Below are 22672 nucleotides of genomic sequence, written 5' to 3'. Positions count from 1 at the left end.
ACAAGTGAGGGAATACAGGGGTAGGGGAGATAGCTCTCAGTACAAGTGAGGGAATACAGGGTTATGGGAGATAGCTCTCAGTACAAGTGAGGGAATACAGGGTTATGGGAGATAGCTCTCAGTACAAGTGAGGGAATACAGGGGTAGGGGAGATAGCTCTCAGTACAAGTGAGGGAATACAGGGGTAGGGGAGATAGCTCTCAGTACAAGTGAGGGAATACAGGGTTATGGGAGATAGCTCTCAGTACAAGTGAGGGAATACAGGGGTAGGGGAGATAGCTCTCAGTACAAGTGAGGGAATACAGGGGTAGGGGAGATAGCTCTCAGTACAAGTGAGGGAATACAGGGGTATGGGAGATAGCTCTCAGTACAAGTGAGGGAATACAGGGTTATGGGAGCTCTTAGTACAAGTGAGGGAATACAGGGTTATGGGAGCTCTCAGTACAAGTGAGGGAATACAGGGTTATGGGAGCTCTTAGTACAAGTGAGGGAATACAGGGTTATGGGAGCTCTCAGTACAAGTGAGGGAATACAGGGGTAGGGGAGATAGCTCTCAGTACAAGTGAGGGAATACAGGGGTATGGGAGATAGCTCTTAGTACAAGTGAGGGGATACAGGGGTAGGGGAGATAGCTCTCAGTACAAGTGAGGGAATACAGGGGTATGGGAGATAGCTCTCAGTACAAGTGAGGGAATACAGGGGTAGGGGAGATAGCTCTCAGTACAAGTGAGGGAATACAGGGGTAGGGGAGATAGCTCTCAGTACAAGTGAGGGAATACAGGGTTATGGGAGATAGCTCTCAGTACAAGTGAGGGAATACAGGGGTAGGGGAGATAGCTCTCAGTACAAGTGAGGGAATACAGGGGTAGGGGAGATAGCTCTCAGTACAAGTGAGGGAATACAGGGGTATGGGAGATAGCTCTCAGTACAAGTGAGGGAATACAGGGGTATGGGAGATAGCTCTTAGTACAAGTGAGGGAATACAGGGGTAGGGGAGATAGCTCTCAGTACAAGTGAGGGAATACAGGGGTAGGGGAGATAGCTCTCAGTACAAGTGAGGGAATACAGGGTTATGGGAGATAGCTCTCAGTACAAGTGAGGGAATACAGGGGTAGGGGGGATAGCTCTCAGTACAAGTGAGGGAATACAGGGGTAGGGGGGATAGCTCTCAGTACAAGTGAGGGAATACAGGGGTAGGGGAGATAGCTCTCAGTACAAGTGAGGGAATACAGGGGTAGGGGAGATAGCTCTCAGTACAAGTGAGGGAATACAGGGGTATGGGAGATAGCTCTTAGTACAAGTGAGGGAATACAGGGTTATGGGAGCTCTTAGTACAAGTTGATCCGAAGTCAGTCCGATTGCCATCTTGGAGTCAGGAAGGAATTTTTTCCCCTCTGCGGCAAATTATAGAGGCTTCAGATGGGGTTTTGCCTTCCTCTGGATCAACTAGCAGTTAGGCAGGTTATATATAGTCATTATGGTTGAATGTGATGGACGTATGTCTTTTTTCAACCTAACTTACTATGTTACTATGTAAGAAATAACAATTGTTTAACGTGCATAGGACACTTTTTAAAATTTGGTGGAATCCATAAAACTGTAACATACCTCCTGTGAATCTGTCGTGCCTACAACACTTTTACAATTTGGCGACCAGCACTGAAAGAACTGAGTACTTACCGACACTTTGTATATTCTCCCCCCCCCCCCAAGTATACTGTATTTTTGTAAGATTAAACAAAGTGTTGATACTTTTTATTCTGAATCCAGTGGGGCATTAACTCATAAGAAAGGAAGGAGCTGTTGATGTTCTTTCTGTGCTGCCTCCATTATTAAACTACATCTTCTGCACCTGCAGTAAGGGCCGTATTACAGAAATATGGATTTACATGGGTAGGTAAGCTGTAGGTGCATAATATGAGTATTCTGTATGTCTCTACTCATGTCTTTACCTATTTTGTGCTATCGTTTGTTTATTTATTATGGCTATCATAATGCAGGGTGTTATTCTTCTACCTCTGGGGCCCTCACCGTCATGTGTTCATGAACATTAAGCTGCCGCCAAAGGAAGCAAATGCTGTGGCAAAGGGAAAATGAAATGAATGTATGAAATGTAGTCAATTCTGAATCCAGGCCAGTCATATAATGGGTGATAGAAATAACTTTTCTGCTAACATTTTTTATGATTGATATGAATTTCACATCAATGGACTGCACTCTCATTCTTTTAGTGTCTTAGAAATGATCTCTTTCAAAGAAATGTGCGGACCCCAGACCCCCCAAAAAATAGAAATATAGGCGACTTTCAAATAGACACACAGGCACCAATTGTTATAAATAAGGCTTTTGCTGTATGTGCGTATTTAGGATGCTTTGAAAAGAGAAGTCTGATATTCATACCAAACATAAATACACATTCTTTTTTTTTTTAAATATTATTATGGCAAGTTTTACATTTTTAACATTTAAAAACAAGTTTCCTATATCTCAAGGTAGCATTACTTCTTAGCTGTGAAATAAAATGAGATTTACATCCAGAATCAGTAGATTGGTGTTGTTAATATTATGATGCTTCTCCTTAAAGGTTAGGTTAGCCGTATCGTGCCTTTTCATTTGCCAGAGCGAGTCGGCGTATGTTGGCTATGCATCCGGCCGCAGCCTCCTGCAGCATGCTGTCTGGGGATCCCACCATATCAATCAATAGCTGGGGAAACAAAAGCATTCATGTGATATAGAGCCAGGCAGCTGATCCAGAAAGGCAAGTCTACTTCATAGTGGGTTATAATTAAATAGCTATATACTATATACCATCAAATAGCTATATACTATACATTCATCAAATAGTTATATACTAAATATTCATCAAATAGTTATATACTATACATTCATCAAATAGCTATATACTATACATTCATCAAATAGTTATATACTATATATTCATCAAATAGCTATATACTATATATTCATAAAATAATTATAAGCAAATAATTCTAATTTTTAAAAATGATTTCCATTTTCTGTGTAAAAATAAAACAGTACTTTGTATTTGATCCCAACTAAGATATAATTAATCCTTATTGGGAGCAGAACAGCCCTATTGGGTTTATTTAATGGTTAAATGATTCCCTTTTCTCTGTAATAATAAAACAGTACCTGTACTTGATCCCAACTAAGATATAATTACCCCTTATTGGGGGCAGAACAGCCCTATTGGGTTTATTTAATGGTTAAATGATTCCCTTTTCTCTGTAATAATAAAACAGTACCTGTACTTGATCCCAACTAAGATATAATTACCCCTTATTGGGGGCAGAACAGCCCTATTGGGTTTATTTAATGGTTAAATGATTCCCTTTTCTCTGTAATAATAAAACAGTACCTGTACTTGATCCCAACTAAGATATAATTACCCCTTATTGGGGGCAGAACAGCCCTATTGGGTTTATTTAATGGTTAAATGATTTCCCTTTTCTCTGTAATAATAAAACAGTACCTGTACTTGATCCCAACTAAGATATAATTACCCCTTATTGGGGGCAGAACAGCCCTATTGGGTTTATTTAATGGTTAAATGATTCCCTTTTCTCTGTAATAATAAAACAGTACCTGTACTTGATCCCAACTAAGATATAATTAATCCTTATTGGGAGCAGAACAGTCCTATTGGGTTTATATTTAATGTTTGAATAATCTTTTAGTAGTCTTAAGGTATGGAGATCCAAATTACGGAAAGATCCCTTATCCGGAAAACCCCAGGTCCCGAGCATTCTAGGTAAAGGGCCCCATACTGTACCATATATTCATCAAGTAGCTATATATTCACCTCAGTAACTCTATAGGGCTCACTTACATCAGCAAATGTACAAAGTATAATTTTGCTGTGGACATAAATGATCGAAGTCCTTACAGATGCAAAGGAAGGCCAAACATAAGGCCAAAGATACTGTAAGGTGTGCCAGTGTCCACTCATCTCTACAAAGTTGAACTCCATGAAAATACAGGGGGGGGTGTACTGGGGCTCACTTACATCAGCAAATGTACAAAGTATAATTTTGCTGTGGACATAAATGATCGAAGTCCTTACAGATGCAAAGGTAGGCCAAACATAAGGCCAAAGATACTGTAAGGTGTGCCAGTGTCCACTCATCTCTACAAAGTTGAGGTATCTGTACTCCATGAAAATATAGGGGGGGGTGTACTGAAACTTTTTTGCAATTATTTGGTCGTACCAAAAACTTGCGTGAAAAAGTCATATTTTGTGTTTATTTTCCCCATGATGTTGTCATGAAATGCTGGGGATGCCGTTTGATGAAATGCTAAGGACACTGTGTTAGGAAATGCTGGGGATGGCACTTAATAAAATGCTGGGGACACCGTGTCATGAAATGCTGGGGATGGCACTTAATGAAATGCTGGGGACACTGTCCCAGGAAATGCTGGGGACACCATGTCATGAAATGCTGGGGACACTGTCCCAGGAAATGCTGGGGACACCATGTCATGAAATGCTGGGGACACTGTCCCAGGAAATGCTGGGGACACCATGTCATGAAATGCTGGGGACACCTTGTCATGAAATGCTGGGGACACCATGCCAGGAAATGCTGGGGACACTGTCCCAGGAAATGCTGGGGACACCTTGTCATGAAATGCTGGGGACACCGTGCCAGGAAATGCTGGGGACACCATGTCATGAAATGCTGGGGACACCATGTCATGAAATGCTGGGGACACCATGTCATGAAATGCTGGGGATATGGTTTCATGAAATGCAGGGGACACTGTATCTTAAAATGTCAGTGCCATTTTGTTTTAAAATGCTGGTGGGTAGAAAATGCTGGTGGGTAGGTCTGGAGGGAAAATCTCCTGACTACATGTCCCCAGTAAGGTAAGTGCACAGTTAGGAATTACACTTACACAATATGTGGAATATGTATGAGCTAGCAAGACAGGAGCACTGGGGAAGGTGGGAATAGCAGGAAGTTACCAGTAACGCACGCTGATAATATGGCTTGGCAGCCAGAGGGGCTCTGCTTCCGCCTCCTGCTGGAGATAAACTTGTATGACTCTTTACTGTTTTAAATAAAGGCCTTCAAGTGATCTAGTTTAGCTGGAAGGGATCTCAAACACATAACAGCTTTGATTTCCTTTTCGGAAAGTTTAATGATTAAAGTGAACAATATTTAGCAGTGGTGACAATTTCCCTCTGTGCATATATTTTACTTGAAAGTTGTCTATGACTTTTGCATATCATCTTGTTTTAATATAGGTATTGTATACATTCTCAAACATTTTTGCTGTTGATGAATATGGTGCACACTTTGATGATGATGATGAAATGGAATGACTCTGTTTATAATTGATGGGTATAAATTATTTGTATCAATTTGGGGTCAAGCAGTGCAACTTAATATATATTTTAGCATCAAATAAATAAGTGTGTCTCTATATGGATCTGGTGTCTAACACATTTTAATTACTGACACACCTCTTAGTATAACTTAGTTAAATGCCCTAACTTGTTATCTGTGCATCTACCCATTATAGATACAGAATAATGTTAACTACAGACTACAATATTATTCAGTGCATATAAAGGTAAGATGAACCCCTACTCTGTGGTGATAAATCACCAGACCCAAGTTATTATTATTAACATTTATATATAAAGCGCCGACATATTCCACAGCGCTGTACAATAAGTGGGTTTCATACATACAGAGTGGGACCTACAGAGTAACATATAAAGCAATCAATAACCGATACAAGAGGTGAAGAGAGCCCTGCCCAAAAGAGCTTACAAGTTCTGGCATTCTCTTAAATATATATTTGTCCCATTCATTCAGTAAATGAAATGTAGTAATGAAATTGGGGTGCTGGTCATGCCTATATGGAGGAAGAGAAAAAAGTTGATACCATATAAGTCACATGGTGCAACACGACACAATGGTGTTATAAACAGTAACAAGGTGAGACATAGTGAGCTATCTGTGCCAAATAAATCAGCAATAAATATCTGAAAATTTGACTTGGAAAAATGCTTTCCAATTATTTGCCTAAAGAAAAATCCCGCTTTTGCCTAAATGTAGCAGTTTCAAGTGATTATATGACGTGCATGTAAAAGCCTTCAGTAGCACTCTGTCTTTGCTTTATTGCTGTCAAATTAAATAAACATTTGTTATTCTGCAAAATCTCAGCCTAGTACAGTATATAAACCCGAACAATTGCAAGAGGCTGCTCTGAGTGCTTCTGTGGTTAATGACGAGAGCCAAGTCGGAAGGAAAAGACATTCCCCGCATATTCTTAAAGCAAGATAAATACAGAAGAGAAATACAGATGAAAGATGGAGTTGCTAGCGGAGGACAGTGCCAGATTCCCCCTTTCTGGCACACTGCGCAACTGGCAGATATATCCAGTAGAAATCTTTTCCATTAAAAGGACCTGCATATATTTTGCTTTGCTCCTCTTGTGTATTTCCAGTCAATCTTACAAGTGTTTAATGATGTATTTAAGGCCATAATGAGTCCTCCTCATGCAGACAGTGTTCCTGTGCGTTTGAACTTATTTGTGACAGTTCGTAGAACTCACAGAGAAATCTGTACTACAATAGTTTGATCATTTTTTAACTTTTCACTTTTAAATACAGGGGAATTAATTCAGAATGAATTCCTTCTTGATCTATTAGTGATAAGTCTAAAACAAAGTGGCTTAATCTTGATAACATTTCTGAGAGACTTCTGATCTGAGAGACTTCTTTAGTGCTGGGTAATTTGCTGCCATTTTTGAAACCCATAAGGAAATTTAACTGGCCTTTAATGTTAAAGGCATCCCATAAGCTCGGTGCATTGTGCCTAGTAAGAGAGAATTAATAGGCTAAAGAACGTTTTACCTTCTCTTTTTTTAAGCTTTTAGTGATATATTCATATTATAATAGATCAAATCCCACAGTTAGTAAATTGAGAACAAATCTTAAAAAAAATCTTAACAAATGGGAGAGATATACTAAATGCACCAAGTGGTAGTCAGTCCAGAATAGTAAACAATGATATTGTTTATCTGCACTTCCTATACCTACTTTCTCATGTTCTGTCCACACTCACAGTAGCCTCAGACTATGTACATGCCTCTGGGACAGGTTCCTATGTTAGTCTTATTTGAAAGGATAATGACACTATAAGTAAAAATAGGGATTGAGGGGAGCTTAAGGAATGTATGGGAGAAAGACAGAATGTTGGAGTTGCAGGGCAAGGAAAAACCTGCTAGGTTCAAAAGGCCCTCATAAAAACATAGAGACATTCTCCACCAGTAATGACCCAACACATGCCTCACTTTATAGTTCCATGAACCTCATGGTATATTATATGTAGAATACTGAGAGGCCTTGCTTCATACACAGGTAGGTAAGGATTGGGAAGTCTCCCCTTCCGAAGTCTGTGCCCTGATCAGGAGGGGATCAGGAGGGCTAGTATTCCAAATGTCAAGTAACTTGATAGCATTAATCTAGTCAATGGCCTAAAGGTGAAAACACACTGAGCTGCTAGTAGCAGCTACTTTTTCATGGCTACTAAATGCCAGAAAATACCCTGCCATAGACAGTACTGAGAATTGCCTTTGCTAAAACACACGTAGAGACAATTATCAGTAAATAATCAGCATTGTCTATCTTAGTAGCCACGACAAGTAGCTGCTACTAGTAGCTCTGTGTGTCTTCACCCCAAGAAAGATTCAAGACATGAAAACACATTTTGTCTTTGGCAGCCTGTTTAAACATGCAGTAACACTTTGAAAAATGTGCACTATTGGCCTGCCATTCCCAGCAGATTGGGATAAATGTTAGAGCTTGGCATCCCATTAGAATCGCTCCTTTAATTGTTAAAGCATGACAAGTTGCAGTAGTGATTAAAAAAACTGAATGAAAAACTGAGTTTGATGGATTCACCTGAACTTTGTGAGTGTGACAAGACTGAAATATATGGAGAGCCCAGTACAAAAAATGGGATTAAGATGTATTTCTGAGGGTTGATGAATATACAAGTGACCTATTATTTGGGCTCTCACTAGCAACTAATTCATATCAAGTGACAGGCATCACCTTCATTTATACTCCTCTTGCATAGGAGACAGCGCTGCTTCCAGGAATAATACAAACGACGTTAGAGCAGGTTCAGATTGGAGTAAAATTATTCCAACACCAGAAGATGGATTGCTTTTAGCCAAGGAACTTGTAGTAGCTGAGTTGCTTTTCCAGGTGCTATTTCCTTTTCTTCTTCATATGGTTTTATTGTAATATTAACTGAGTCTTGGTTGCCCAAAGTATAGTCACTGATAAAGCAGCCTCTCATGTCTAAGAGGACCAGTCAGTAACCTATATACTGTAATCTCCAAGGAAAGTGTACAAAACAGGGCTTCTATTTCCTTTTCTACATTTCTACTGTCATATTAGCCCCTTTGTCAAGTCATATCTTTGTTAATGTGTGGATATCTGTTTCCTACAGGATGATTTACATGAATATCATGTGGCACGAAAACACCATAGGTTCGACTAATCAGTGAAGTTCCAGTTCTAAAGCTAAAGGTCTTGGCAATTTGCCCCTGGACCCACCAGCTTCTGTGGTGAGTCTACATTTCAGTTAACTGGTTTATATATTTTTATCAATTATTTTTCAGTCCCCACAATGCTTGGCATGCTTTATAGAGGATGAATATAAGAAGGCATTGTGTATGTAAATACTTATATAATATATATTTACTATATAGTGCTGCTTGTAAACACGGTTCTTAAAACACAATATTAAAGATAGGAGAAGCAAATATTGCAGTGCATAAATATAAATATGAATGTTAGCTTTCCCGCTATTCCGTGCCCAGTTGCTCAGCATTTAAGAGGGCTAGGAAGCAGATACCTTGTACATTATCCTAGGCTGACAGAAAATGGCACTGCGTTAATGGGGGCACGTTGGCTTATGCATGTTGGTACAAACAATGTGACCAAACGTTTCTTGTTTTCGACTGAATGTAGGTATTTCCCTTTGCTTCTGTAGGATTAGTAAACCAATGTTTTCTCTTAAAAATGGATTTACAGTTGAAATCCCATTTTGCGTTTTTCTGGTGACTATAAAAAAATTACATAAAATTGGGAAAATGTAAAATCAGGGAATATATTATGCACCATATCGTGGTGGGACCACAAAACTACTTTATGAAATAAGGGAAAACTGTTTTACTGTAAACAGGTATGGGACGCATTATCCAGAATGCTCAGGACCTAGGGTTTTCCAGATACGGGATCATTCCGTAATTTGCTCCATACCTTAAGTCTGCTAAAAATCATTTAAGTATTAATTAAACCCAATAGGATTGTTTTGCTTCCAATAAGGGGTAATTATATCTTAGTTGGGATCAAGTACAGGTACTGTTTTATTATTACAGAGAAAAGGGAATCATTTAACCATTAAATAAACCCAATAGGGCTGTTCTGCCCCAATAAGGGGTAATTATATCTTAGTTGGGATTAAGTACAGGTACTGTTTTATTATTACAGAGAAAAGGGAATCATTTAACCATGAAATAAACCCAATAGGGCTGTTCTGCCCCAATAAGGGGTAATTATATCTTAGTTGGGATCAAGTACAGGTACTGTTTTATTATTACAGAGAAAAGGGAATCATTTAACCATTAAATAAACCCAATAGGGCTGTTCTGCCCCCAATAAGGGGTAATTATATCTTAGTTGGGATCAAGTACAAGGTACTGTTTTATTATTAATTTTTTAAAAATTAGAATTATTTGCTTATAATGGAGTCTATGGGAGAAGGCTTTTCCCAAAATTTCCCAAAATTCAAACTATAGGAATTTTTATTTTAATAGATTATAAAAACCCTTTTTTTACAAAATAACGGACACCTTCAAAATACTAACATAAGGCAAAAGCTAATTAGTGAGAGTCCATTTGGGGCAGTTCACATAGTATATACGACCAAGAGGATAGTCAGCTTCCAATGTCCAACCTCTGTCCATACTGACATCCTCCTCTCCCTATAAGTAAGGACACTGCAAACCAAGTCTGCTTGAAATTTCCTTTCAAACTATAGGATGAGCAAAATTGCTGTTAAATGTTTATAAACATACACAGTTACAAAAATAGTACCATAATAAGAGACAGGAAGGCCCTGGCCTGCAGAGCTTAAAATCGATGGGTGGGTAATTTCACAGGCACAAATAGAAGGGTAATAAGTGATGCCATTTACAATAGTTGGGGTATTAGTCTATAAACTGGAGAAAATGGAATGATGGAAAGGGCTTAGAACATCTTTGCATATTAGCATACGCGCTCAGCAATAACACCTCTATTGGCCATAAATATGATGTTTTCCTTGCTGTTTTTGGGATATGTTCAGGGTTTCCATAGAAAAAGCATGCATTTTGGCAGCACCCATTAAAATATGAAATTACAAACGCAGAACATCCTGTACACAGAGTAACCTACATTCTCATTCTTTACTTTTTAATTAAAGGACAAGTCAACCCCAAAAATAATTTTTTTCCTACTAAAAGAAAACTTAATTCTAAGCAACTTTGCAATAAACATTCATTACATATTTGTAATGAGGTTTAGAGTTATTTGTATATATAATTGCCATTAGAAGCAGTGTCTGGGGGCAGTTGAAACAGTGTAACACAGGGAAGCAGCCTGACAGACCTGACTCGCTGGAGGAGACTGGCCTTTGCAACATTGTTTATACAGTAACAACCAGGAGTTCAGCAAATGCGGCTTTCTATAGCAATTACATTTACAAATAACTTTTAAAGCACTAATAATTTTTAATAAATTCACATTGGAAAGTTACTTGGAATTATGTTCTCTTATTAAGCAAAAAACATTTTTGGGGTTGACATGTCCTTTAAGAGAAAATAAACCAAAGCTCATAATACTGTGTCTATAAACAACAATAAATGCCCAATCACTTAATTAAGTGCTTTGAATATTCTGCCTTCATATCAGTTATGTATAATTGTTGCAAACTAACGATTGAATAAAATAATCCCTACGTATAGGTAAACCTTTACTGAAGCCATTCCAAATGCAATAATCAAATACGTTGTTGTGTTAGGAAAGAACACATCACACATTTCATTCTGATACCCACCCATTCAAGGTGGGTAATGTTTTATGCAAGTGACCCCTGTAGTGCTGCTTACCTTTACTACTCCATTTTCATGCATCGTTATGCAGTTGTTGGCGTCTTCTGACAGCTGGTACAGAGCTTGAGCCGTGGCTCGATGGACTAAAGGATCGCTGGATTTTAGGTAGTGCACCAAGGGCGCCACAGCTTTGGACTCTCCAAAAGCCACTCTGTTATGTCCCCACATACAACAATGGGAGATTGCTTCAGCTAAGTGGCGCCTCAATTTGTCATCAGTCTGGCAGAAAGGAAGACAGATAATATAATACTTCTCATTTCTTGGTAGTTGAAACAATCATTAGATAAAAGTTCTATAAAAAGTTATGGTTTTGATGTAAGGTTTCTGACTGAGGAAGGTAAAGCTTTACATATATATACACAACGTCTAGTAAAGAAAGGATATGTATTATTGGTTTTCCCATGGCTAAAATAGAAAGGTTTTCATGGTTTAGATGCCTTCAGAACCTTCTTAGAGAAATGCTATCTTGGTTTTATTGCAGCATTCTGCAGTACAAGAAAAGAGGTTGGCGTTCTTGATAAAATTTCAGCAGCTAGGGAGCAGATAGGGATAATGTGCTGTTGCTCTGCAAAAAAACTGGTGTTTTTGCTACAGAAAAGCTACTATATAAATAAGCTGCTGTGTAGCCACGGGGGCAGCCATTCAAGCTGGAAAAAGGAGAAAAGGCACAGGTTACATAGCAGATAACTAGTAGATAAGCCCCATATAATGGGGGTTTATCTGTTATCTGCTAAGTAACCTGTGCCTTTTCTCCTTTGAATGGCTGCCCCCATGGCTACACAGCAGCTTACTTATATAAACTATAGTAGTCTTTCTGAGGCAAACACACCAGTTGTAGCAATGCAGGGCAACAGTGCATTATATTGTTATTACTTTTATACACTTTAATTTTTTGGTGTTACTGTTCCTTTAACTGGAAATGTAGGAACCAGAAAACCAGATTTGTTAGGAAAGGTGAAAAAGACTAGACAAATTGATTAATACAACATGGCTGGCAAACTGGGGGGATGTTGGCCAGATGAAAGATAACATCTTACATTTATCCTTATCGGCATGTTATTGTTTGGTAGATTTAATAACTGGGCCACTAAATTAAAATGTTGAACGTTCTGTTTTTTTTTTTATCTTAATTTAATGGGCTTATTTATCAGTTTTTGAGTTTGTTTTTTTCTAAGTCAAATAAACTCGCATATGGAATGCTCGCTTGAATAAAAAAAACTTGATTACCTCAAATTTTTGAGTTTAAAAACTCGAAAACTCTTGAATTGAAAATATGACTTGACTTTGCCTAGGACACTCCCATTGACTTCTACATAAACTCACAAGCTTTTACATGGCAAAGTTTTACATTTGAGTTTTTTTGTTCTTTATTCTTAATAAATACCAGAAATTTGAGGTTTTGGACCAGAATTTGACATAATCCGAATTTGAGTTTTTTTGTGTGGAAATCGTGTGCAGGAATTGTGAAAAAAATTAAACCCGGACATTGATAAATCTCCCCCTAAATGTAATGCACATATAACTGACTGTAGCTTTTCACATTCATTTGAATTTATAAGAAAAATACTTCTGAAATATAACAGAGCAACGTATTTACGTACCGTATTTGCTAAAGCAGATAACAGTGCAACTACTCCATGGTCTGTTATAACCGCTAAGTTCTCTTCATCTTTTGCTATGTTAGTGATAGCTGCGCAGACACTCGCCAGAACCTCTTTGTTTTCGGATTTCAATAAATTGACAATAAGTTCTAAGCCTCCAACAAATGATCGAACCATCTCTCCAGCATCCTATTGAACAATATATATATATATATTACTGGGATGAAACACAAGGCAATCTTTGGTTAATCAGAAATACAAATCTTATTAAATGATAAAACCATCGGTATTATTATTTTAGTTTATAATAACATAATTTAGTTATGAAATTCCCCGTTATTTACAAAGTTTTTTAAATTTTTTTCATGACTTCAAAAACTAGGGTTCAACTGAATCCAGGATTTGGTGAATCCTTCCACAATTTAGAGGCGTATCAAAATTCATTTTTTGAAATTTCGTATATTTTTTTAAAATTTTTTTTTAATAACCCCGAATTAAAAACAAAATAGCTAATCTTACCTTATTTATTATATGTTAAAAAATAGGATTGAATAAAAACATTAAAACAATGTGAATAGCTGCACCTTGAATTTGTAAAAAACATTTTTAATGGGTTGCAAAGAAAAAAAAATATGAAAAACTCGAATTGACTAAACAGTTACAGTTTTGCTAGGGCGGCTCCCATTGACCCCGCAAGCTTTTAGATGCCAAAGTTTTAGTTTTTTTGTTTTGTTTTTCTTAACTTAATAAATATAAACAAATCTTGATTCCTTAATTCTCTGAAAAAAAAATACAAACGTAGATAAATAAACCCCTTACCGTAATGTGACAACAGCATGATATTTAATATGAAAATTAGAGTTCTGATCTGGTTCAAAATTTTGCCAAATCATTTGTGGAGATATCCGGTACTGAGCCAAACTATACATTTGGTGCATGCGTAGTAAAAGAATTTCAGTAAAATAATTTTCCATTTGTGGAGTCTTTTCAGGACCAGTGATATCAGGAAATGAATACAAACTGAATGCATTTACACTTGGGGGCTGATTTATTATTAGCCGAGCTCCAGGTGAAACTGAGACTGAGTTCTCCAACTTCTCTCATGTTTTCTATTTTTGGAGAAAACATTTTCATGGTATAAAAAAAAAATAAAACCCAACTGCGGAAGAGCTTGTGTTTTTTGACATTCTTGTAGCCAAACCTAAAGCTTGGGTAATAATAAAGCCCCTTATTCCACCTTTAAAAATCCAGCATTATGTATAAAAAGCTTTATCTTTTTTTTTTTAGTCAAAAATAGCTGTAGTTTTACTGTGCATGGGTGGTCATGATTCTGTATGAAGGCACCACTTAACACAATATGAGAGGCATTATACAGGCGACAGGCAACACGCTAATGCTGATCAAATACAGTGCAATAAAATGAATTGTTCATACACCTAAATACAACCAATCCATCTATTGACCAAATAAATGCGATCAATCATCATAGAGGAGAGAAATCTGTTGTCTTGGAAAAATGCTAGTGATATACCGAGATCCAAATGATCAATTTCCTGCAGCTACAGGAAAAGCACTCTGATAGCTGAGAGCAGGTAAGGACAATGGCTGAAGAAATCAAACTTGGGGCAGATTAATCAAAGAATGATCTGTGAATGCATTTAACATTGATGGAACTTTTATGAATAGATACAAGTGACGTCAATTCAACAGGCCAGCTTGCTCAATTAGATCCATGTTGATGGCTATGGATAGTTATTACTGACTTTTCCTTCAGGACATGATATCCAAGCTATTTAAAAATATCTATACATTATCTAGATAGATAGATAACTACTGTATATATTCAGTACTAAACAATTTAGAGATAAATTCATATTTTTTCTAAATTATAGAACATTTTGGAATGTATGCAAAAATTTCGTTTTTTTTAATGCAAAATTTTCGAGTTTTTTGTGGTTTTCGGTAAATTTCCAGGAAAAAATTGTATTTTGTGCGAAGAATACGAACATTTTGGAATTCCGTAACGCTTTGGTTACACTTTCATCGGGACTATATTTTCACCAGGTTTGATCTGTCGAGTGCCATTGAGTCCTAGATAATGCTTCCAAGCCAACAATGGAAGGCTTCACAGCCAGAACTGTTTTCGTGGCGTTTACGAACTTTTCGGCTCGAAAAATTTGTGACTTTCGGAACGCAACTGTGATATTTTCGTACGAATGATAAAAGCATTGTCGAGACATTTTAGAACTACAGAAATGATTGTGGTTACTTTGAATTTATACCATATCGCCTTTCAAGGCCAGAAAAAAACGCATTTTAGTAAATGTGCCCCTACACGCAATGGTCATTTTTTAAACAATTTCCAGTTAACTTGTTAAATTTCAATTGTAGATATTTATAGAATTACTGCTTTTCTGGTATATTGATCTGAAATTGTTCTGAACAGATTTGATTTATCAAATTCACTATTGTCTTTAATAAATCGAAAAATTGGATATTTAGTGAATCTGGCCCTCAGGGTCTCCCTTTTCCTGGAGATCAGGCCAACTAAGCTTCCCCAGAAGTAGGAAAGAGAAGGACCCAACTGGGAGGAGCTGAAAGCAGCAAGTATCTGGTGAATGCTTACCATTAGTGATGAACTAATTTTTTCGCCAGGATTCGCAGCAAATTTTTGCATTTCGCCATTGGCAGTGAATTCGGGCTGAAAAAATTTGTTGTGCGGAATTTTTTTTTTGTCGCGCGTCAAATTGGGTGCGGTCGCATCAAAAAAGGGCGAGGTCGTGTCAAATAGCGCTGGTGACAAAAAAATAAACACGGGCAACAAAAAAATAGACGCGGACGACAAAAAAAATTGCACGACAAATGCGTTTAGCGAATTTTTCGCCGTTTTGTGCATTTTCTTGCTGTTTTGCAAATTTTATGGCGAAGCGAAACAGGACAGATTCGCTCATCATTACTTACAATATGATGAGCAGTCAATGTTTCACCAACCAGCCATTTTAACAGGATTGCCCAAGAGGCACCTGGGAAATGACTAGGTATACTGTGGTGTTTGGTGTGATGCTGCTCCTACATTTACTAGTAGCACAAAGGTGAAACGGATACATATATCAAATAACATATATGAGCCAAAGCAGAGGCTTATTTAATGTAAGACAGCGAGTGATGTGGCACAAGCAGAAAGTCTAGTTTTGCAGATGAATTAGCCAGGGCAGAAACCTTTGGCCCTCAGTTGAGAAGTTTAATAATGTGCAGTGATTTTTTTTCCAATACAGGGAAAATACTAATTGAAGCTGATCAATGACGTCTGCTATGCGCTATTTTGTCAGCAAAAATAATTCACGATGACAATTTCTAATGAACGGAGTTCAGCCTTAAAGAGTCACACTCAGAATGCAAACGTTTATCTAACCTTCTTCCCTCCCCAATTACACACAGACACAAAACATCAGCAAAAAATGTCATGAAAAACAATCAAATGGAACTCCTGCTAAAGTAGTTAAAGGCAGAGGGAACTACTATAGCATTGGGTTCACCGTGGGTTTAACGCAGAAAACACATTGCTGTATATTTAACATGTGTGATTCAATTAGTGTGTTTTTATTTAGTGCACAACAGGTACTAGTTAATATTTCCCTATTTTAGTGTTTCCCAGGTACAAACGGTGCAGCAAAGTGAATAAAAAGAGAATTTTTCCCTGATACGTATATAACAGCGAGTTATGGAATGAAACTCACACTGAAAGTAGGAATCCTTAGAGTGCACTTGTTAATAGTTAGGGATACACAGAACCTATAATTTTTGGATTTGGATTCTCCACACAGGATTTAGCTAAATATTGAACTGAATCTGAACTCTTTACATGTTAAAAACTGTCCAAAATTTGCAATATCTGTGACAAGTGCCCAGAGCTTTAAAGTTGCGTGATTTTTGGGTTCAGATTAGTTTTAGGCAGGCTCTCAGGATTCCTGATTTGGTTTTGGCATAGGGCCGAATGCCAGGTTTTATTTTCAGGAACAGAATTTACCTGAATCCCAAAATGAATCCTGCATTGAAATCCATTTTTCAAAAGCGCAAACAGATTTTTTTATATTTAATTTTGAAATGTCACATGGGGCTAGCCATATTCTTCATTTCCCAGGGTGCCACAGCCATGTGACCTGTGCTCTGATAAACACCAGTCACCAGCTGAGCTGCAAGTTGGAGTGATATCCCCCCTCACCCCCGGCAGCCGATCAGCAGAACAATGGGAAGGGAGCAAGATAGCAGCTCCCAGTAGGTATCAGAATAGCAATCAATAGTAAGAAATCCAAGTCCGGCTTGGGACTCCTCCAGTTACATGGGAGTAGGAGAAACAATAGGTTACCTGAAAGCAGTTCTAATGTGTAGCGCTGACTCCTTCTAAAAGCTCAGACTCAGGCGCAATGCACTGAGATGGCGCCTACGCACCAATATTACAGCTACAAATACATTTGTTGCTTCAAGAATAAAATATTAAATGGGAGAGTGAATTATTTGTTATGTAAACAGTGTGAATTAGAAATAAAAAGTATACCATAAAAATATTAACAGTATGCCTTTAACAATATTCAAATTTGCAGCCGGAGAGTAACACATAGCAACCAATTATAAATTAGCTTTGTTCAGAGAGCTGCAAGAAGATTGAGGTGGAAAATTAGATTTGCAATGGCTAACTTACTACATTAGTGCCAATTAACCCACTGTATGTAAAGCACAGTATCACATTGTTATGGCAAAGAAATCATAGAGTGTGCACTGCAGACCTTTATTGTATTTAACAATGCAAGGTTGTATATATCAATGTATACTTAAATTGATGGAGGCAAGGCAGACACAATGCAACCATACAGAAGTACAAGGAGAGTTTTTGGACACAAGCGGGGTCCACACTTCTTTGCATCCACTCTAGCGTGACTGCACCCAGGTCATTTTTGCAATTGTAATTCAGGGCAATTCAAATGAATGTCATATTTATTTGCTTTTTCTCCCAAGTTAATTGCAGCAATATATTTGAATCCTTTTTTGGCCATTACGTGGTTTATTTTTGCTTTTTTCCTGATTAAGACAGAAAGCCAGGTAAAGAACCATTTTATAAAGAATAACATGTTCCCTTTTGAAAACATTCAATTTGGCATCAATGAAATGCAAGTTAATAACAATCTCTGACACACCACGCTATTTATACTATAAAACACATGGTTGAAATTTGCATGATGGAGACAAATATATATATATATATATAGTATTATTGTATGTACTGCTTTAAGGCCCCCCGTGTATTTATAAAAGGCAAGTACAGGTATAGGATCCATTATCCAGAAACCCGTTATCCAGAAAGCTCCAAATTACAGAAAGGCCATCTCCCATTGACTCCATTTTAATCAAATAATTCAGCAAATAAAACAGTACAGGTATGGGACCTGTTATCCAGAATGCTCGGGACCTGGGGTTTTCCAGATAAGGGATCTTTCCATAATTTGGATCTTCATAACTTAAGTCGACTAAAAATCATTTAAATAAACTCAATAGGACTGTTCTGTCACCAATAAGGATTAATTATATCTTAGTTGAGATCAAGTACAGGTACTGTTTTATTATTACAGAGAAAAGGGAATCATTTAACCATTAAATAAACCCAATAGGGCCGTTCTGCCCCCAATAAGGGGTAATTATATCTTAGTTGGGATCAAGTACAGGTACTGTTTTATTATTACAGAGAAAAGGGAATCATTTAACCATTAAATAAACCCAATAGGGCTGTTCTGCCCCCAATAAGGGGTAATTATAGCTTAGTTGGGATCAAGTACAAGGTACTGTTTTATTATTACAGAGAAAAGGGAAATAATTTTTAAAAATTAGAATTATTTGCTAATAATGGAGTCTATAGGAGATGGCCTTTCCATAATTCGGAACTTTCTGGATAACAGGTTTCCGGATAAGGGATCCCATACCTGTACCTTGTACTTGATCTCCAACTAAGATGGAATTAATCCTTATTGGAGGAAAAACAATCCTATTGGGTTAAATTAATGTTTAAATGATTTTTTAGAAGACCCAAAGTATGAAGATCCAAATTATGGAAAGATCCCTTATACAGAAAACCCCAGGTCCCAAGCATTCTGGATAATAGGTCCCATACCTGAGGGTAGATATTACACACCAGGGCAACTAGGTGCATTTTTTAAGTCAGAATTATTCATTGCTATATATAAATACATAGGATTGTAATACAAGTTTCTATAATAGCAAAGGTGCCATCTCTGAGCCCATTCACTCTTTAAACCAAGTATCTTAATCAAAACGCAGTGCTACCCATTGATGTTACACCTTGTACGTTATGCTCTATCCATGCGAGAAATGATAAGCTCACATCATGATCCCAGACTTCGGAGTCTATTTTTAACCATGTAAATCTGGAAGATATTAAACAGATCATAGACAGATTGCATTCCAACTCAGAAATGGTACATATAATGTTGCGTAACCACAGAAAAATATTCCAGAACCAATGGAACGAGTGGCAGTCAGACCACTTTCATAAAACCATCATTAGACCTGGACTGAGTAAATAACTACTTGCCTTGCATGTTTCAGGATGGTTATTAAAGGAAATGAGTTCCATTTGTGCCCGATACTAATCTGTTGCCTTAAACGATCTATAATGCATTCTACATTTGTAATAGTAATAATTATGGCTGATTGCAAGAGACACTGCTTGTTGTAAGTCCCCTTGACATCTCAGCTGCAGGTTCTGAAGTGCAGACTATTGTCATTTTGCACAGAACATAATAAAGTATATAAAATTGCTTTTTTGATATGCTTTATTTACCACTCCTTGGGGTACATATCCTGGCGCACCACATGGGGCCGATTTATCAAAAGTTGAGTTTTTTTCACAATTCAAAAAAATGAAAGAAAAAAGGTGACAAAAAATATGAATACAAATATACTCAAAAACATTAAAGAAAAAAACCCAAAAATGCTGCCAAGTTTCTATAGAAGCCAATGGGAATTGTCTCAAGCAAGTTTATTTTATGTGTGATTTATAATGTGATTCTCGCTTGTGTGAAAAAATGCAACCGTGACTATTCTGTCCAAAATTTTTCTTAAAAACCTTGAAAATTGCCAAATCAGCTTCTTTATTAAATTATAAATCGCATGTTTTGTTACAGGTTTTTATTTTCAACAAGTGTGACCCTGTGACAAAACTTGTTCTTCCTCAAACGCTCCCTTATTTAAGAGAAACTCAGACAGAGTAGTCATGGTTGCGTTTGCTTCACAGACAATTTTTTTCCACACAAGTGAAAATCACATTATTCAATTCTGCCATCCTGGCATTTACCTACAAAACCAATATCATCTCCTGACGACGGGACAAGCACCTGAAATAGGGTTGCTACTTGTCCAGTTTTGACCAGGACAGCCTGGTTTTCGGAAGGGCTGTCTGGGTCAAAACCTCCTGCCCGGTTTTCCAAATTAGGAAAACCGGACAGGACTCACTGAGATTGACGCGGCGATTGACCAATCGGGAAGTCATAGCCCCACTCAGTGATATCATGACCCTGCCTCTTCCCGGTCCGTGACATATCGGCCCCGCCTCTTACCCACCCTCATATGTTGCTGCACAACAGTCTGGAGACAAACACCGGCAGAGAAGACAACCCTAACCTGAAATGCAGTGTGGTTTTAGCATAATGAAAAATTTGGGGCTAATTGCTGCCATCTTCTGAAATACTGAGCACCAAGCATACAGTACAGAGGCCTGGGCGTGTTTTTTTTTTCCTTGTCTGGGATTCATCAAAGAACCAGTCTCATGTCAAATGCCTATAGCACATAAGATGAATTTTGAGCATTTGTCCTGACACATAGCATGGAACTAAAGTGGATAGAATCACCCCTGCTGCCTCCCATAAAGATAAATGTGAAATTTCAGCAAGAACTGGCACTTGGCAGGAACTCTTCAGTCTATAAAGACCCTTCTGTACAATTTCAGGCTGATGCATTCAGATCTTTTAACATTTAATTCTATGGAAGGTGACAGGAGGGTGATAAGTGGCATTTTGGCACTGCACTCAAAAACATCAGAAATCTGTCCACTATGGCAAAGTCCTAAGGTGTTACCAGGTCGGACTGGCAATCTGTAAATTCTGGCGATTGCCAGAGGGACAACTATAAGGGCCAGGGCCTATTGAAAATCCCAGTTCGGGCCTGGGTGTCAGCATCTATTGTCACAGTTCATTGGGTTGGTAGTTATACTAAAACAGATTAGCTGGAAGGGGAATTATGCTTCCATATTAATGCACTGCAGGCTAGGCAGCCAGCTGGGGTCTTACCCTCAGTTCCTACATCCCAACATGTTTGAATAGGGAACATGCTTGTATTTGGATTTTAAATGTTCATATATACAAAAATGTAAGACTGTAAGCAGTAACTATTTTTATATATGCAAGGCGTTTATTGAATTTCTCTGTCACCTCGCTATACATGATAGCTTTGCCTTAAACTCTGGAAAAGAAAAGTAAAGTAAACAGACTGAAGTAAATTCAATTAGACATGATCTGGGGATCACAGCTTATGTGCCAAAACACTTTAAGATTCAAAACCAGAGTTAAGAAATGAAAGAGTGAATAAAATAGATTTCTCTTCTACAGATCCAACATATACATGTTCTAATACGTAGCCATAATTTCATTTAAGTTAGGCTTTTACTATTCTTTTTCCCACTGAATAATTTTGATTTGCAGCACATTCACTGCCTGTTTTTTTTAACTTTTTCATTTTTGGAAATCTTTTTTAAAAAAGATTTTAAATCCAGATTAAGCAGCTAACACCCTATGTATCACACATACAAGACTGCTTGCTAACTAAATCTGCGGGAAATAGATACCACTAAAGGGTATAAAGCAAATCTCGGGACTCAGAAATCAGAAGAAAATGAAGTGAATAGTCCCCTAAAAGACGTGTGTGATATTGCCAGCTAGCAGGTAGCATTTGTATAATAACCTAGTGTTTGCCTTTAGGCCCCTTTCTATTGTTTGGACCAGAACAGCAGAAAGTGATAAGGAGCAACAGATCCACTTCACTTCCTCATCTGCCAGTGCACTGGTCAAAACAATATTCAATATTTCGTTGATTTTCAAGGTCACAAGTTTTTAGATCTATAGCACCCAGTCCCCATATGCTAAGTATGGGTGCATTCCTATAGAAGCGGTTCATGCTGTTGTATTGTAGAGTCATGTCATATAATATATTGTTTCTAATATATCATACATATTTAGGGTTATATACAGAGGGAAGCACTTACAGGCTAGGAATTATTTAATCCCCTGGTAAATCTTTAAAGATTTAGCATGAGTATCCCTGGAAAAGCTGGTAAATGTTTCATATCTCATAATCAAGGTCATCTTTTGTTTCAGTTTTGGAATGGAGATAGTTGGTTTCTTGGTATATGTCTATAGTAAGAAGTCAAATCACTGGACTTGCTGTATTTTTTTCCCTTGCTAGTCATTCAAGAGAAAGCCAGTCGGATAACTAGCAAAACATCTTCATGGGAAAAAAACCACAGCAAGTTCAGTTGATTTGTCTTCTTACTATAGATATACCATGACCTGGGGGAATGAGAATCTTCACAGACATTTTTGGTATTAGTTCCAGGGATAATTTTTAGAGCTTGCAGAAGTGTTTTCCCATATTTGTATCTCCTTGTATTGCTATTGTAGTTTTTAATTTAGTTTCCCAATGAGTCATACAAATCAAAATCTGAATTAGAAAAAACTAAAAACCCAACAAAATATTTTTTTTTATTAAAAAAAATTCAAACTTGATTAATTAAAACCATCAAAAAAAAG

The 22672-nt window shown here is 37.5% G+C and overlaps 1 protein-coding gene across 2 annotated transcripts in view; it reads right to left on the bottom strand.

Moving 5' to 3' along the window:
• Positions 1-2331: 2331 nt before the first annotated feature.
• Positions 2332-22672, bottom strand: part of armc4 (armadillo repeat containing 4) — a 77821-nt gene continuing 57480 nt past the window's right edge. Inside the window, exons 18-20 of one of the 2 annotated variants that reach the window (XM_012964903.3) lie at positions 12804-12992; positions 11200-11421; positions 2332-2704 (exon numbers count right to left, since the gene is read on the bottom strand). In XM_012964903.3, coding sequence (XP_012820357.1) covers positions 2591-2704; positions 11200-11421; positions 12804-12992 — 525 coding nt within the window. In that variant the 3' untranslated portion in view covers positions 2332-2590. 2 annotated transcript variants of the gene reach the window in all.

This window comes from Xenopus tropicalis, chromosome 6 (genome assembly GCF_000004195.4).
Source record: "Xenopus tropicalis strain Nigerian chromosome 6, UCB_Xtro_10.0, whole genome shotgun sequence".
Classification (NCBI taxonomy): Eukaryota; Metazoa; Chordata; class Amphibia; order Anura; family Pipidae; genus Xenopus; species Xenopus tropicalis.
The sequence above is the reverse complement of the archived record's forward strand: the minus strand, read 5'-3'. Positions and strand labels throughout refer to the sequence as shown.